Below are 18,579 nucleotides of genomic sequence, written 5' to 3' on the forward strand. Positions count from 1 at the left end.
CTATTTATATCGCCGTTTGGTTACGTTTTTGTTTATGTCCATGCCTTATTTGTTAATTTTTTTATGTTTATGATCATTATCGTCTTCTGTTTATGTTTTCATGCCCAAGGTCTAGACAGCTATACTCTCTAGACCTTGTTCATGCCCATCCCGCAACGGGCTGGTACTAAACATGGCTCCCATTTTGCACGTAAACTGATGGTTACCGAACCAGAGGGGGACTACAGAACCGGGTAAATGCAGTTTTGCAAGAGACAAATTCTTAAAGAGGGTGCATGCATATATATTTTTCGTATATTTTGAGCCCGCATTTAAGTAAATACGACAAGTGCTGTAATTAGCATACCAGGCTGCCTCACTAGTACTCAACTTTGTTGTTTGAATGTCGCTTGAGGGAATGACTTTCTTTACAAACAGCTGAACGACCTCGTCTGAGCCAGAGAGTGCTTGCGCGCTCGAACTTTGTTTGTCCCAAGGTCTATCGGGATTAGCCTTAACCTCGGGGAGGTTAATCCTGAAAGTTTACCTTCTTGGAGTACGGTTAAATACCTCCTTTGGCAAGATGGGAGACGTTGTTGTTGAAGATTAAGCTGGCACGTTGCTCTTGCTCCTAGAGCAGCCCGTAACGGGAAACGTGTCAACGCCGCTAATTGTAGGAAAGTCTCAACCTTTCGTAGCCAGAGTTATAAGTAAGTCCTCTTGCGCAGGTCGAGAGCGTGACGTCAAGAAGTCCTTGACCACGAAGAGGACACATCGACACACACCTTTCTTGAGCAAGTAGTCGTCTATAAACAAGTTTCCGTAATTCACGGATCACATTTTTTTTAATAACATTGACTCTACATTTTACAAGATGCCGAATAATTGTGCAGTTTTTGGATGTTTTTCTAATAGAAAACAACACAAGCACCTTGTTTTCCATGGATTCCCAAAGGACGCCGACACGTAAAAGAAGTGGACCTAGATTTGCAAACGAGAAGATCCTATCAATGTCGAAACGGCACAGATATGTAGTCTACATTTTGAGGCAGATGCCTATGAGAAAAATCTGAAGTAAGAATTACTAGGCAAGCCAGTGCCTCGATGTCAAATGAGGATGGAGACTGGATCGGTTCCAATGCTGCATTTACCTGCAACTAAAGTTTCATTCGCGTTGCAAGGTAAGAAATGACCACTAGCTTTGACTGTTTAGTGAAATGCGAGACATTCAGGTACGCATGCGTTTCATTTTGTCTGAACAACTGTCTGTATCGTTCGCAAAAACACTGCGTGGCCTTGTCTGAATGCAAAAGTGGGCGGGGCTTCGTGTCTGAACGATCTCAGCGAGAATCTGTCACAACCAGGTTGATGGCTTGCGACCTAAGTCTGTCATACACAGGTCGTTCAATGTATGGGTTTGTCTGCAGATATAACGCTATCGCGCGCGTCTCTTCTAGAGATGATGCCATGTCCTCTCGAGACAAAATCTTTGTTCAGACTGAAATCGGTGCGGAAATCGTTCATACTGTGAATAGTGCGTGTGTGGGTCGATAACGACAATCGTTCTAGACAGCCGTCCAGACAATCGTTCTGTGTGGGGGCCTTTAGTCTTTATCGACACAGACAAAAAGGTGCACTTGATTGTCCTCGCAAAGGACAATAATAAATGCGTTTTTTACCGTTGCGCAATAGGATAGGAATAAGTGCTCCAGCCCTCGATGACCTCATTATGGCGACATCTAGATATTTTCGGGGTTCCTAGAGCGAGTGCGAGTGTCCCGGATAGTTTGGCTTTCGGTTGGAATGTACTCAGAGTAATCAAGACTTTATTTACTTTATTTTAAAATAAGGTGGATTGGACTCATTAAAATTGGGGAGAGTGGGTGACACATGCAAGAGTCTGCTACACTCAGAGTAGTCCAGAACACCATTAGCTACACGCCACTGTTACTGCGTACGGAGATAAAGGAACGAAGGTGCCACAGAGACCTGAGGTTTGGGAGGAGGTTGCGGGGGTTTGAGGAACGGTGGCACCTCCAAGGGTGGAACTTTCCTCACGTAATCGGAGCTGTAGACGGCAAACACACCAGGCTCCGTATAACCCTCCCCTTGGTGGTACGCATTACTTCATCAACTGCAGAAGTTTTATACTCCATGGTTTTGCTTGCAATTGTTGATGCTTCATACAAGTTGCTGTGCGTGGACGTGGGTGCCATTGGTGGGTGGTGCATGTGGCCACACCCGTCTCGGTGAAATGCTGTTGAATTGATTGATTGTTTGTGAGTTATCTGGCGTCACAACTACAAATACTTCTAGAAGCGGAAGGAGATCTTCCCTAACCTGAACCCCTGCCATTGACGAGTAATGGACGTCCTGTAGACTATTTCCTAGTTGGTGATGATGCCCTCACTATGCGGAATTATCTTATGAGGCCCTACCCCCTAGGAGGCCTGTCCAAGGAGGAACGGATATGCAACTGCAGGATAAGTAGGGCACGCAGGATGTAGGAGAACGCCTTCGGAATTCTGGCCTACAGAATCAGAGCATTCCACACGTCAATACGCCTCAAGTCTGATCGTGCAGAACCAGTAGCGTTGGCCGCATGTGTCTTGCACGTTATTATAATAAGCAGGAATTCACGGAGACAGGAAGGAGATCAGAAGACACCATTCACACATACCGTCATACCTGGTAGCTGGAGGGGTGATCCGCCCTTGGGAGCAACCCCTTCCAACCGTGCCCGGTAACACTGCAAGCAGGAATAATGCCAAGCAGCAGCGAAACATACTGAAATCTTACCCTTCATCGACTGAAGGCTCCGTGCACTGGCAGGAGGACAAGATTTAGTTACTTTCATGTTTTTTTTAAATTGTATTTTCTTATTTTTTTAGGCTATACTATTTATGTGTATTGATTTATAATTCAGTAACGAGTATCGAGTTAGTGTCTCTGGTTTTATGTCTTATTTGTTATCAATAATCTTAGTTAATTTGTAAACTTTCGTGTGTTCAAGTTAAATCGACAAAAGGAAATTTTCATTCATATGGTCATTTTTTCTCATCGATTCTTAGAAATTACCAGATATGATATTGCAAATGTATGTTTATTCTCTCTAAACATTCAGCAATATATTTTAAAATGCAATACTGTGTATTTATTTATATATCAGTAATTGTATTCATATACTCTTTTTGGTTTCATATTCTTTCTTTATTATTAATCTTAGTTCATTGGTGTATTTTGATGTGTTCTAGATAAATTAATAAAAGAAAGTGTTCAATAAGTTATTTGTTTTCTCATCAATACTTAGACATTTTGGAACAAGAAGAGAGCAAGATAATATGCCAAACATATGTTTATTTTTCTCTTAAAATTTACAAAAATATTTGACACATACATACAAAAATACAGTAAATATGAGAAGTATATACATAGATACATACTAGAAGGATATGAAATTTAAACATACAAACAAACGGTAAATATATGAAATACACGTACAGGTAGAAGCATCCACCAGAGAGAAGAAATTCAAGCGTGAATACATACATACAGTAAACTTAGGGAAACAATATTAATTGAAATTCTCCAGGAAGGAGGTTCCAATTGAAAGGCCGGCGAGGTCCTTTGGTGTAGTTACCCCCGTCCCAGCAAGCTGCGCCTGCAGCAGCGCCAGCTGCTGCTGTGCCCTGAGGTGCTGGATGGACTGACTGCCTGAAGCAGACGGCGTCCCTCCAGCGCCGACAGATGTGTGGCCTTCCCACAACACCTCTGCCGTGGTATGGGGCAGCATGCTACGGGGCGGCCTCGTGACGCCCTCTTGGGACGCCTTCACGAACCGATGGATGGTGGCGAGGAGCTCCATCTTCAGGGGCACCCTGAGGTGCGCCGCCACGCCCCCGCAGTCCTGGGCGAGGTCTTCGAGGGCTCTCCGCCAGTAGGTGATTTTCCGGTCCTCCTCTTCTTCTGGATTCGCGACGGTCTTCGTTTCCTCGCTGACTGACCCTGCCTTCTTCTGGATCATAGCGTCCAGGAGGGCGGTGATTCCACCGTCGCAGCCATTGGACTTCCGCGACTTCTTCGGACGCGGCTCGTCGGCGGCGGACGCTTGCTCGTCCGACGAGGAGATCGGAGAGGCGGCAGAGGGCTTGACGGAAGGAGGGCGGGACGTCGCTTGTGCGTGGCTGAAGGAAGTAGCGGGATCAGACTGGAAATATTGGTGGGACGTGGATGAGAGAATGTTCAAAAAAATCAAAATGCAATGTGAATGACATGGTTGTAATCTTATTTTTTGTGTTTTATTAGAAAAATATTTCATTTCATCTACATAAGTAAGATATTACCAAAATGCTACAAAATTATATACCTAAGATATTTACAAATTAATATGGATTAGAAAAAATAAAAATTGAAATCACAATAGATATGGGTGTAGTTTGATTCAATAATCTAACATATGTAATAAAGTTGTAATTTTTTCTTTGATTCAAAAAAATACGTTGTAAAGATCACTTTACAATTCAATACATTTACAGTATATGTAATTTATGGTGCAGAATAAAAAAAGTATATAGTCATAATATTTTTTTTTTATCAGTCAGAATTAACCGTCGAAAACACAATCCAATGAGACGACCTCTTACCCTCTTCGACTTGTGCCGGACAATGTGGGGCTCCAGGAAATGGAAAATGCTGAGGATCCACTTCTCGCGGTCCGTCAGTCGCCGCCGACTGCCCGGCCCCTTGCTGCTCTTCTCTGCGGTGAGGCGCCCGAAACGGCTCCTGAGGGAGGTGAACCAGGTCCGGAGCTCGTTGCCCGACACGGGCGGTACCAGCGACCTCCCCTTCTCTTCGAAGGCGTCCCACACCTTCGTCTTGTCCTTGTAGGACGAGAGGCCCTTGTTGTACACGAACTCGGCCTCGTTCTCCAACCACGTCGCCACCAGCTTCTCGTTTGCGTCCGAGAGGATGACGCAGGGGTTCTTCTTCCGACAGTTTAGGATTTCACCAGCGCTAGGCCCGGACCCTTCGTGAGTCTCGTCATCGCCGTCTTCATAGTCGTCGTCGGCGTCGTCGTCATCGTTCTCGTGGAGGGCGGCGGCGTCATCTTCGTCCAACATGAATTCAAGGTCGTCGTCCTCGGTGACTGAAGGAGGAAGTGTCCTTTTGGAGTGGGTGTCGGTAGTTTTCAAAGAACCACTCCTTGTTCTCTTCGTGGTCTCCGTGGGCATCTTGAGCAAATCTCTACAGACGAAGGCTCTGGCGCAGAGCGGCGGTACGCTGCTGGTCTGGAGAGCAACTGATTCGTCAGCCCTTCACTATCTCCCTCTATTCCCAGCGTACAGCGTTGCCACGTCGTCGTGGGTAACCGCGGAGCGGCGCGGTTGCCGCGTCTGCTCCTGCACCACGTGAAGACCCCCGCCGCTTGGGGGCGGGGAACTCGGAACTGCTCGGGACCCGTGTACTATCACCGCAACCACGCCGTCACATCCACGTCGCCCTCACGCTATGCGTGGCGAGCCACGCAAAATGACGGTTGCCGTGGCCACCCACGAATGTTTTGAACATCCCGGAAGGTAAACAAAAACAAGCCTCACGACAACAACTGGAATATAATTATTGGAGGGTCTAGAGAAAAGAGGGCTTTCCAGTGATCGCCGTTCAGAACTGGAAGCTCACTTTCCAGGTGGTCAGAGAGAGAGAGAGAGAGAGAGAGAGAGAGCCAGTAAGTAATGTTTATCCTGTGACTGCAGCAAGCGACGTCACTATCGCAATGCCTACAGTGCACCACGTGAAGGTGGCCCTGACGGCACAACCCTCTTCCAGGGTCTCCGCCCCCCCTACCCCCTATGACTTTTTTATGTATGTGAATCAAATTGTGGTCGATCTGATATTGTGTTTTCTTGAATCACAAAACTGAAAGATAGTTTTTTCGTTTTTATTTTTTTTTATTATTTATCGGTTGTCTACTGAATTCTGAAGTCGGACAAACACCCCGTATTATTTCTTTCCAGGAGAGGTTATGGCAGCATTTTGGTGCACCCTGTTTTCTCTCTCTCTCTCTCTCTCTCTCTCTCTCTCTCCTGCTGTTGGGAAGGTGGCAGTGGTGGTGTTTGTGCCCGTGTTAGGTATGAGTGCATTTATTAACGTCAATATTCCTCTTTAAAGTTCATGCCCAACCACAACCAACCACTTTTGCCGTGGGGAGATCCGTCTCCCTCCCCCCCCTCCCCCCCACCCCCAGTCATTACAGCTATCGGAAAAGTCGGGCAAGTGGGCAGGAAATGTTGTGGAAGATTCGGTTCTAAAAAAAAAATATTATTGCAACCTATTATTGTTGTTGCTTGTGATTCAGTTGACTCTACGCCAGCACGGGCTCTTGCTCGCAAAGAAGCCCTCAATATCATCCCGTTTGGTGATCCTGTATTTCCCATTTCAAAGGACACTTCGCCATCGCCGATATTTGCTTTTCAAAAATTTTCATCTTGGGATAAAAGAAAAAAAAAACAACGAAGTGAAGAGTAGTAGTGGCTGCTGTTAATACACCCCACCCAAGCCTCCCCCCCACCCCCCACCCCCCTTTTTTTTCCAGCCATTTTTCCTATACTGAATTATTCATTTCTCCTCAACGTCTCCTGGCGAACGCTTTATGGTAAGCCCCTTTCGTTTTACTGTACCTCCGTTTGTATTCTCTTTCTTCCACCTTACTCTCCTCCATCCTCTCCTGTCCTTTCTACACTTGTTTCCATTTCAGCGCTGAATGACAAATGACCTCATCATCGTAGGTCCCAGCGCTTGGCCTTCGGCCTAAATTCTATATTCGATTCTATTCCAACACAGCTTTTGCAAAGCTGCCTTGACGTCTAGAGCTCTCTCTCTCTCTCTCTCTCTCTCTCTACAATTATACTTGTGGTGTTATTCCTTTTAAAACCAACTCTAAAATGTATGAGGATTCTCTCTCTCTCTCTCTCTCTCTCTCTCTCTCTCTCTCTCTCTCTCTCTCTCTGTTTACGCAAGGACGAGTGGGGCAGTCTTTCACATCGTCTAATGGATTATATAGATCCTTTTTATCCTCAAGCTTGAAATTAAGTAGCGGTATTTGTTGTGTTGAGAGAGAGAGAGAGAGAGAGAGAAGCAGCCTTCTGGTCAAAAGGGCGTTACTGAAGGGCTTGTTTGATAGGTTGAAAATTTTATTAGTAGAACCTCTGTAATTCAGTCATGCCCAGGACTCACTTAAAGGAGGAAGAGGTCAGCGAGGTCAGCATACCTGGTAACTGTTCTATGTTTGGGGTATTGAGACACTAAGCCGAAAACCAAACTGACTCCTGTGTGAGGTATTTTCGATTTCCTAAGGAGCACTGACCACTTCGTTATCAGTAAAATACCTGGCAATATGGATGTGCTCATTATTTAGAGAGCATATTTTCAGTATTTTCTGTTAACACACACACACACACACACACATAAATTCACGGGGGAAAGTGAAACAGTGGAGTAACCACTGCTGTGTAGGCCTTTCGACTTGGTAAAAGATTTTTTCTTTATTTATGCATTCATCACATTCCATATTTTCGTGGTCTAGTTACACACACCCACACTATATATATATATATATATATATATATATATATATATATATATATATATATATATATATATATATATATATATAGTGTGGGTGTGTGTAACTCAACCACGAAAATATGGAATGTGATGAATGCATAAATAAAGAAAAAATCTTTTACCAAGTCGAAAGGCCTACACAGCAGTGGTTACTCCACTGTTTCACTTTCCCCCATGAATTTATGTGTGTGTGTGTGTTAACAGAAAATATACTCTCTAAATAATGAGCACATCCATATTGCCAGATATTTTACTGATAACAAAGTGGCTCAGTGCTCCTTAGGAAATCGAAAATACCTCACACTAGAGTCAGTCTGCTTTTATATATAGATATATAATCTTTATATTATATTATCTTATATTATATTATACTAATTATATGATATATTATTTATATTATATTATATTATACTTAATATTTATATATATTGTGTGTGTCTTCTAATGGGTCCTGGTTATGCAGTGAGTTGAAGACTGTACATTGCCTTGGAAAAGGCATTATACGATGGTTGTCCATAAAATAAGGTTCCCAAGGAGCTGCAGTCCCGCGAGGAATGCTGTTATGTGGGTTCCCCCTCTCCCAGACTCCCCCCCCCCCTCCCCCCTACGCTGAGTTGCCTGCAGGCTCAGTCTTGGCTTGGCAGCCGTCATAGATGGAGCTTCCACTCGCTTCTCCTGCCAGGTGCGAATTACGCTCTGTGATTCGTTTTTTGTGTGCAAAAAACACTGCGCCAGTGGACATTCATTCCCAACTGTGTGAAGTCTACGGAGAAAAGTGTATGAGCGTACAACACGTGCGCAAATGGTGCAGAGAATTCAAAGATGGACGTACAGATGTCCATGATGAACAGCGTCCTGGACGGCCATCGGTTTCCTACGAAACAATTGCTAAAGTGGAAGAAACAGTGCTGAAAGATCAAAGGGTGACGATACGGGAGCTCTGCGAGATGATCCCTGATGTCAGCAAGACTTGCATTGACAAAATTTTGACAGACCATTTAGGGTATGCCAAGGTTCATGATAGGTGGGTCCCAAGAATGCTTATGGAAGACCACAAACGGAGAGGAGCTGAAAGAAGAGGATTTAAGCTACGATTCCGGCATAAAGAAGATGGTAAACCGCATGCAAAAATGCATTGATCTCAATGGCGAATATGTCGAAAAATAGGAAAAGTCTAAGCTTTTCGAAAATGTATTATTCAATGCCAATAAACATGTTTTTCATTGTGAAAAATCTTTGGGAACCATATTTTACAGACAACCTTGTATTTATTACTTTTTTTACCTTTTCTCGAAAAGCTTCCTTAAGATTTTTTTGTTATTTATTTATTTTCTTTTATTTTTGTATTTAAAAAAATTTAATATTCTTTGGAAATATTTTGTTTGTTGCTGATTTTGTTATATTTATATTTTTTTCTTTTTCTTGAAAAGCTTCCCTTAGATTTTTCATATTTTATTTATTTATTTTCTTTTATTTTTGTCTAATTTGAAAATGTTTTATATTTGTTGCTAATTTTCTTTTTCATAAAATGCCTCCAAAAGGAGATATATTTTTGGGGCATTTTTTATAGGATTCGTCCATATTTTTGGCCATTTTTTTTTTCATATCATTCTTCCAAAGCATTATTTTTAACAAATTTTTGTTTTTTTATTTTTTCATGTAAAATCTTCCAATTGGTGATACATTGTTTGACATTTTCTCTTTTTTTCATGAAATTTCTGGAAAGGTGACATATTTCTTGCCAAATTTCTTTTTCCTGAAATACTTCCTTAAGGAATGAGTGTTATGAGTAACGCCATTGTGGAATTAACATTCTTCTACAGTGGAGTTCCTCATTTGAGGAAAGGAAAATGTGAATTGTAAATTTATCATTTTCACAATCGGTCTGTGCATTACTCTAGCCAATAGAAGGACCTCGTTTAAACTGGATATGTATATGTCTACTGGTCATTTTTTACCAGATACATATGTAATTGTATTAGCTACAATGTCCTTTTAACTTCTCGAATTCTTTGCTTTTCTTTATACGCTTGTCACTACAAAGCCTTAAGATCCAAGTTCTTGTCACTACAAAGCCTTAAGATTCAAGTTCTTGTCTCTACAAAGCCTTAAGATTCAAGTTCTTGTCACTAAAAAGCCTTAAGATTCAAGTTCTTGTCACTACAAAGCCTTAAGATCCAAGTGCAAGAAAGATGAAGAAATAATAATGTCCAGTAGTGGGAAACGAACCTGCACTTCCATAATCGGTGTCCGCCAAGATGTTGGTGCGACAACCATTTCTTCCAAAAACCATCCAGACATGCCTCTCTTCCATATACACTATCTGTGTGTAAGGGACAATTCGCTCAGTACCTTTTCAATAACTTGGTTTCAATGTTAATTCTATTGCGTTGCCGTTAGATTTTATGTGTTTCAGTATATATTTTCCGGTAAAGAGACCAATAATAGCAGTCTGTATAATGTCTACAGGTTGTACTTCGTTTGACGATCGTATGAGAGTGGTTGAGTGTCGCAAGTTAGGTTCACATAATAGGGATATTGTAAGACAAACTGATGTGAACCCGTGGACAGTCCAGTGCATTGTTCCTAGGTACCAAGGAGAAGGCAACAGACATGTACCGGAGCACACACACACCAAAAAAAAAAAAAAAAAAAAAGCACTGGCAGGCCACTAAAAGTGAGTAAGAGGTCCCTTAACGTCCTTAGACGGGAGGCAGGAGTTAACCCTTCATTTTTTGCCAGGAAATTTCAAGAAAGCATCCTTCAGCTCCTTGGGAAGCCGTCTGTTAGGACGATCCAGGATTACCTTTCGAAGAGGCTGGGTTTCAAGATGGTAGTGGCTCCGAAGAAGGGAGGCCCTGGTCAAAAAGTATGGTGATGTGGTGTAGATGAGTGTCACCGAGTGGGCTGTGTTGACTAAGCAGCTGTTTATGTATTGTTCTGGTAGCGGTTTTTCCAAAGTTTGGCGCAGTCCTGCGTCTAACAAATTAAAACAAAGTTTTTGAGGCCGATGGAGAAATGTCCTCCGGGTTATGGGGTATATGGGGTTATGGTGGATCCCATGATATTCTAGAAAAATGCCAGGGCGAACCAGCAAATTTATTTACACCCATTTCAACCTCCATTTGGAAAATAGGTTTACCGATACTGGGTTGCAGTCATTTGCAACAAGACCTTTGATGATGAGGTTAAGGACTCTGGTGTGGTGGAGATCATTGAAGATTGGCCACCTAATCATACACACACACACACACACACACACATACATATATATATATATATATATATATATATATATATATGTGTGTGTGTGTGTGTGTGTGTGTGTGTATGTATGTATGTACACATATCTGGCAAGTAAGGAGTCAAAGCAGATGATCGCTGACGACAGATTCAGTTTCACGTAGTTTAGTTACCTGTCGGAGAGAGAGAGAGAGAGATATGCGCCTTTAACAAAATCGATTCTTTTAAGGCCCCGCATTTGGATATGCTGAAGGAAGGGAGATCTCTCTTTCTCTCTCTCTCCCCCTCGCGAGCGCGCGCGCCCGAATGAGTCTCGGGGTAAACACTCGAACCTCTCGTGAACGTTCCCTTTATAGGCTGTACCACGGGCGTCCGCTGCTGGGGTGGGGGGCTGTCGCTGAGGATTTAGGGGAAGGGGTTAAAAAAAGAGGGGGTTGGTTGGTGGTTATTTGGTTCCCTCTCCGGAGAATACCACGGCATTCTCTTAACCCACCCCCACTCTCCTCTCCGCCTTACACACAGGATGGGGTCCTTTCTAAATATATCAATGGCCGAATTTTTTGAAGAAGTCTACAGTATGCTTCTGAGTTTTTCAGATATTATTATCATTAACATATATTTATTATTATTATTATTATTATTACGTATTATTATTCAGAAGATGAAACCTATTCATATGGAACAATTCTTTATTATTATTATTATTATTATTGTTATTATTATTATTATTATTATTATTATTGACTTATTATTATTATTATTATTATTATTCAGAAGACGAAACATTCTTTGAACAATTCTTTATGATTATTATTATTAGTAGTAGTAGTAGTAGTATTATTAGTATTATTCAGAAGATGAAACCTATTCATTTGGAACAATTCTTCATTATTATTATTATTATTATTATTATTATTATTATTATTATTATTATTTTATTATTCAGAAGATGAAACCTATACATATGGAACAATTCTTTATTATTATTATTATTTTTTTTTTTTTTTTTTTTTTTTTTTTTTTTTTGTGCTCTATCACAGTCCTCCAATTCGACTGGGTCGTATTTATAGTGTGGGGTTCCAGGTTGCATCCTGCCTCCTTAGGAGTCCATCACTTTTCTTACTATGTGCGCCGTTTCTAGGATCACACTCTTCTGCATGAGTCCTGGAGCTACTTCAGCCTCTAGTTTTTCTAGATTCCTTTTCAGGGATCTTGGGATCGTGCCTAGTTCTCATATGATTATGGGTACAATTTCCACTGGCATATCCCATATCCTTCTTATTTCTATTTTCAGATCTTGATACTTATCCATTTTTTCCCTCTCTTTCTCTTCAAGTCTGGTGTCCCATGGTATTGCGACATCAATGAGTAATACTTTCTTCTTGACTTTGTCAATCAATGTCACGTCTGGTCTATTTGCACGTATCACCCTATCCGTTCTGATACCATAGTCCCAGAGGATCTTTGCCTGATCGTTTTCTATCACTCCCTCAGGTTGGTGCTCGCACCACTTATTACTGCAAGGTAGCTGATGTTTCTTGCACAGGCTCCAGTGGAGGGCATTTGCCACTGAATCATGCCTCTTTTTGTACTGGTTCTGTGCAAGTGCCGGGCATTCGCTTGCTATGTGGTTTATGGTTTCATTTTTCGTATTGCACTTCCTACATATGGGAGAGATGTTATTTCCGTCTATCGTTCTTTGAACATATCTGGTTCTTAGGGCCTGATCTTGTGCCGCTGTTATCATTCCTTCAGTTTCCTTCTTTAGCTCTCCCCTCTGTAGCCATTACCATGTGTCATCGCTGGCTAGTTCTTTAGTCTGTCTCATGTATTGTCCGCGCATTGGTTTGTTGTGCCAGTCCTCTCTGTTTGTCATTCTCCTTTCTCTGTATATTTCAGGGTCTTCGTCTACTTTTATTAGTCCTTCTTCCCATGCACTCTTTAGCCACTCGTCTTCACTGGTTTTCAGATATTGCCCCAGTGCTCTGTTCTCGATGTTGACGCAGTCCTCTATACTTAGTAGTCTTCTCCCTCCTTCCTTTCGTGTTACGTATAGTCTGTCCGTATTTGCTCTTGGGTGTAGTGCTTTGTGTATTATCATATGTTTCCTGGTTTTCTGATCTATGCTGCGGAGTTCTGCCTTCGTCCATTCCACTATTCCTGCGCTGTATCTGATTACTGGCACTGCCCATGTGTTTATGGCTTTTATCATATTTCCGGCGTTGAGTTTTGACTTGAGTATCGCTTTGAGTCTCTGCATATATTCTTTCCTGATCGTGTCCTTCATCTCTTGGTGTTTTATATCCCCTCCGTCCATTATTCCCAGGTATTTGTATCCTGTCTCAATATTATTATTATTATTTTATTATTATTATTATTATTATTATTATTATTATTATTATTCAGAAGATGAACCCTATCCATATTGAACAAGCCCACCAAAGGGGCCACTGACTTGAAAGTCAAGCTTCCAAAGAATATTAAGGTGTTCATTAGGAAGAAGTAAGAGAAGGTAAAGGGAAATACAGAAAGAGGAGATACCACTTATTACAAAAGGAAAGAAATAAATATATTAACAAATCGACAAAAAGATAAAAAAAAATGAATTATTAAAAGGCAAAAATAGTATTAGGGATGTGGGGTTTGTGGGGCCCATGTTAATTCCGTTATATATATATATATATATATGATATATATATATATATACATATATATATATCATATATATCTATATCTATTTATATTATATATATATATAATATATATATATAGATATCGTACTGATATACTATAATCATATTGTAATCATTTGACTTTTATCTATCCCATAATTTTACTGTAATCATTTGACATGTGCTTGTACTCTACTGTAATTATTTCACTTTTACTGGTCTATACTGTACTAATTTTATTGGTACCTACTTTCCTGACCAATGTGTATACACAGTGTTCTATACTGTGCTAATTTTATCGATACGTACTTCCGTGACCAAAATATACACACGGTTCTGTACTGTGCTAATTTTATCGGTACTTACTTTCCTGACCAATATATATACACAGTGTTTTATACTTTGCTAATTTCATTGATACCTACTTTCTCGACCAAAATATACACACCGTTCTATACTGTACTAATTTTATTGATACTTACTTTCCTGACCAAAATATACAGTGTTCTATACTCTGCTAATTTCATTGATACCTACTCTCTTGACCAAAATATAGACTTGCAATAATTGATGGTGACTGATGCTGTATTGGTGTAGGAACTTGTGCTGTAGTCAGTAACACTGTAATGCAGAATTACCTATAATGCGGGTTAAAGGAGTAATATTAGCGCTATAGCTATATTATCAAGAAATTTGTCAGGCTGAAATCCAGTAGAAAATCGAAAGAACAAAAGACTGTAGAAAATCGAAAGAACAAAAGACTGTGATATTGTTTGATACCAAAAACCTCTGTTTCTCTTCTCCCACAGCCAGTGCACCTCTGCCCAGCACCAGTAAAACGAGAGGTTCGACCAGGAAGAAAAATAAGTTGGAACGAGAGGAAGTGGAGGATGAGGAGGAGGAGGAAAAGGACACGAAGAAACTGAAACTAGAAGAGGAAGACTGGAAAGAAGAAGAGACGGTAAGGGAAAACAAAAAGTTTCGTAAAATTCTCGTCCAGTGGGGCTGTTTTTCATTAAATGAAGACACGTCTTCATTTAATTCTTTACCTTGATTATCCCCGTTGGGGAGGTAGTAATTCTTTACCTTGATTATTCCCGTTGGGGAGGTAGTGCCGTCAGTGCACCTCGCGCGATGCACAGTAGGCATTACTAAAGGTTCTTAGCTGCAACCCTTTTCATTCCTCTTACTGTACCTCCGTTCGTATTACATCTCTTCCATCTTGCTATCCACCCTCTCCTAACGATTATTTCAAAGTGCAACTGCTTTGAGGTTTTCCTCCTGTTACACCTTTGAAATCTACCTACTCTCAATTTCCTTTCCAGCTTTGAATGACCTCAAAGGTCCCAGTGCTTAGCCTTAGGCCTGAATTTTATATTCCATTCCATTTAGCTTGATTATTTTTTTTATCAATCTGTAAAGAACGTGTATTTGGAGATGCAGCCTGCCATGTGAAAGACAGAGTTTGTTGGTTGCAGTGTTAACATCCAAGATACTATATATTTTTTTCAACTATTTCCCTTAATTATTATCAACCAACACCTATCAATCACTACACAACTGAACTAGAAGCTAGATGAACCAAAGTGTAATGCTGCCGGTCATTGCAGATACTAGCAATCATATATATACAGAAATCCTGTATGAAAGTTCATAAAGTAACTAAGTCTAGGGGCATCACCAGCTCCGTTTCAGCTAATCCCTTCTCACCCACACCCCCTTCGGAGGGGAAAGGGAGAGGTCGGATTAAACCCCATTATAAACCATCTTAGAGGTCCCCACTATAACCCTGCCAAGTTTCATGCCCATCGGACCAGCCGTTTGGCTGTGATTGAATGACAGACGGACAGACAGACTTTACGCCCGTTATAGTAAGATTGTAGTATAAGGGACAATTCAGACTTGATTTGTCACATTATGACTTGACAGAACTATAAGCTCAGATAATGACTAAGTCCTCTTGAAGGAAGGAGGCCCTTGGGGGGGTAAAGAACCTTCATGCAAGGTGTCCCATAGGTTCAGGTTCTTCTGCCCACCACTGCTGACGAAGGAAGTAGTTTCACAGTGAGGTGCAGTTACATATTTTTTTCTGCCAGTTTTATAACTTGTTTATTTATTGATCAGTTTTTTATCTGATTTTTTTTCTTGCGTTACTTTTATAACCTAGTTCTTTTATCTAGATTTTTTCAAGATATGCGTAATACTTGTGATTGTGTAACTGGGTTCTTACTTGCAGGATTGTAACATAAAGAAAAAACCTTGTTAAAATAATAAAAGAACAGAACATTATCATTAATGAAAACTGTAAAATGAGCAAGAATACAGGATTGGACCAGGACATTTGCCCTATTATCAAGGAGTATGCAAACCAAATATCTGTAAGGTTTGTCAAACATTTTCCTAAGTTATCAAAGAGGACAACAGTTAAAAAGAGGAAATGGTTTGGGTGGTCATGGTAGATTTAACTATTGTAGTCAAACAAAAGCAACTCTGTAGCACTTTTAAGCAGTGATGATCTCATTAATCAATTCCACAAAACCCCTCAAAAAGAACTTTGGATTTCAGCATCTATATAAGATCTTCATAAATACCTGTGCACCCAGTTTTGTCATTATCAAGTTTCATTCATCATGCCAATAAATTAATTTTTCAGTTAGCCAATACTAGTCTAGAATAATTCTCAGAAGAAAAAGCCTTGAATTCCAATTTTAGGAATGAAATGAACGATCTCTTCCCTCACTGCAAGATCTGAACCTGTGTCCTTAGAAAGTACTCACCTGCGGCACCAGCCATGCTGTCACAAGTGCTAAATTTCCATCTTAAACAGCAAGTGTTCATCTCTTGTATTTTCCTCTTCTTCTCCTCAGGACCCACTGGAGTTAGAGCACTTTCAGGAGATAAAGATTGAAGAAGAAGATCCCCTGAGTGATCCTTACCTGCTAGATGAAGGGGCATCCGATGACGGTCTAGCTGACATAATCGCTTCAGTTAAACAAGAATATACCTCATGGACAGACAAAAGCAATCAGGTGGTTCTATTTTCTCGTTGCATTTTCAGTTTGGTTCCTGATTTTGTTCATTTTTTTCTGTTAATGCTTTTTGTTTGAAGGATTTTTAGAAGTACATTCACAATGTGTTCTTGCAAACTTGGCCCTTTTTGTGTATTTGTCCCTCTGCAGCACATGCCAAGATGCGTGCATATAATATTTAAAAGTACAGTATTGTGTTCTCAGAAAGTTGGTGACACTGTTTCTATATTTCTGAAATTTTGATCAGCATATTAGCTAACTCATAATGGTAGATAAGAAAACTGTTTACACAAGTATCTTGAATTTATTTTAATCTTCTCTTTACGTGGATTTAATGAATTTATTGTCTACTTTATCACAGGACAATCAGAAAGTTGTTGTTGCAGAGGAAGATTTTTCTCAGAAGAAAATCACTTCAAAACAGTCTGAAACAAAGACTGGGATTGTGGGTGAAGAGTTGTATACTTTAGCAGACAAGAGTCCAGAGGACCTGACAAGAACCACAAAAAGTGTGCCATTTAAATGGAAAGACGAAACGCCACAAGGAAAGTCATCTCAAGAGGAGAGAACAGCCAAAAGACGCCGGAAGGTCTTGAAGGAAAACTCGGAGTCAGACACAGAGTTTTCTCAGCATTTTACAAAAGATGTCTATGATGTGTTCGGGATGCATGTAGCGAAGACCCTTCGAGACATCAATAACATAGAGGTGTTCAACAGAGTGAAGATTAAAATCAACGACATACTCTTAGACGCCCTGGCTGGTGACTTTTCAAGTCCAGGGTTTAAGATAAAACCCAGTGTAGGAACACAATTTCCCCCGGTAGGCGAGGAAGTCTCTAATACAACACCACCAGGTCAGTCTTTTGGAAGGAAGGCCCTCTCAGAGAAAAACTTCTCAGCACCAAGGAAGGGAACCCACAAGAAAGCAGTGCTTGTTGTTTCGCCCGGTTTAGACAAGACTCAAAAGAGCTCTGTAGATCACTCGAGCAGCATTCCTCAGCAATCTAGAATTCCCGTAACGAGTCACAGCATAAATCAACCAACAACATTACCTGTTCACTCCTCACTTCCAGAAACAACTTATACCACTTCTGTGCACCCCCTTGTGTGTACATCTCAACATTCAAGCATTCCCACGACCTCTCACGTTTTAGGTCAGCCAGTTACAGTACCCGTTACTTTCATAGTTCCAGGCAAGACCCAAGCGAAAACTGTCGATCCACATGGCACCACTTCCAATCTTAATAGAATGACTGAAACTACTCAATGTGCAAACATGATTGCAGTTTTACCTGCTGCTTCTTTTGGTCTGGCCATTACTCCAACCAGGTCTGGAAGTATACCTCAGAGTTCTGGAGTTCCTGAGACTACTCAGAGAAGCACAGATGCAACTCAGACAAGTACTGTGGACCCAAGTGGTAGTATTTCCCAACAATCTGAAATTCCTGTGACCACTCAAACTATACCCCACCTACATCCTATAAGTAGCTCTCAGAGTTCTGGAGTTCCTGAGACTACTCATAGAAGCACAGATGCAACTCAGACAAGTAGTGTGGACCCAAGTGGTAGTATTTCTCAACATTCTGAAACTCCTGTGCCCACGCAAACTATTCCCAACTTACCTCATGTACCTGGAAAGAGAAAAAAGAATCTAGCAGCTCGGAATCCTCTAGAATCCTAGCGTTGCGCAATTGTACCTGTTGTGAAGAGGACAGCCACGTTGAAGTCAGGAGCAAGGAGGAGACATAGACAGTGGAATTCATTGTATCTGATGAATAAAAGTTATTCTTTTCATCTTCATTATTTGAAATCCTTGTGGAATAGATTCATATCTCCGTCAGACTTGGGAAATAATGGTGAAATGAGCTCGCGGGCATAAGAAATGAACAAAGACGGCTTGCTCATCTACCAGTATACAGAATGTACAGCAAGATAGCTTTGAATATTTAAGATGAATATATTTTTTTACAATTTGTAGATGATGTTACTTTCTTTTGACGGCAATTTCTGGCTGAAGCCCAATCAGGTATTGA

The 18,579-nt window shown here is 40.9% G+C and overlaps 2 protein-coding genes across 14 annotated transcripts in view; one reads left to right on the forward strand and one right to left on the reverse strand.

Annotated features, from left to right (window-relative positions):
* The window catches only part of LOC135198676 (uncharacterized), a 202,681-nt gene extending 184,343 nt beyond the window's left edge, over nucleotides 1-18,338 (forward strand). For all 13 annotated transcript variants that reach the window (XM_064226491.1, XM_064226498.1, XM_064226499.1 and 10 more), the window contains 3 exons: nucleotides 14,327-14,478; nucleotides 16,385-16,546; nucleotides 16,908-18,338. In XM_064226491.1, the coding sequence (XP_064082561.1) occupies nucleotides 14,327-14,478; nucleotides 16,385-16,546; nucleotides 16,908-18,227 (1,634 nt within the window). In that variant the 3' untranslated portion in view covers nucleotides 18,228-18,338. The remainder of the gene's footprint in view (nucleotides 1-14,326; nucleotides 14,479-16,384; nucleotides 16,547-16,907) is intronic.
* On the reverse strand, nucleotides 3,347-5,318 carry LOC135198675 (uncharacterized). Its single transcript, XM_064226486.1, has 2 exons — nucleotides 4,623-5,318; nucleotides 3,347-4,186 (listed from the first exon to the last, which is right to left on the reverse strand). The coding sequence occupies exons 1-2, from the start codon at nucleotides 5,208-5,210 to the stop codon at nucleotides 3,554-3,556; spliced, it is 1,221 nt and encodes a 406-aa protein (XP_064082556.1). The 5' UTR covers nucleotides 5,211-5,318; the 3' UTR covers nucleotides 3,347-3,553.
* Nucleotides 18,339-18,579: the final 241 nt, after the last annotated feature.

This window comes from Macrobrachium nipponense, chromosome 22 (assembly GCF_015104395.2).
Source record: "Macrobrachium nipponense isolate FS-2020 chromosome 22, ASM1510439v2, whole genome shotgun sequence".
Lineage (NCBI taxonomy): Eukaryota > Metazoa > Arthropoda > Malacostraca > Decapoda > Palaemonidae > Macrobrachium > Macrobrachium nipponense.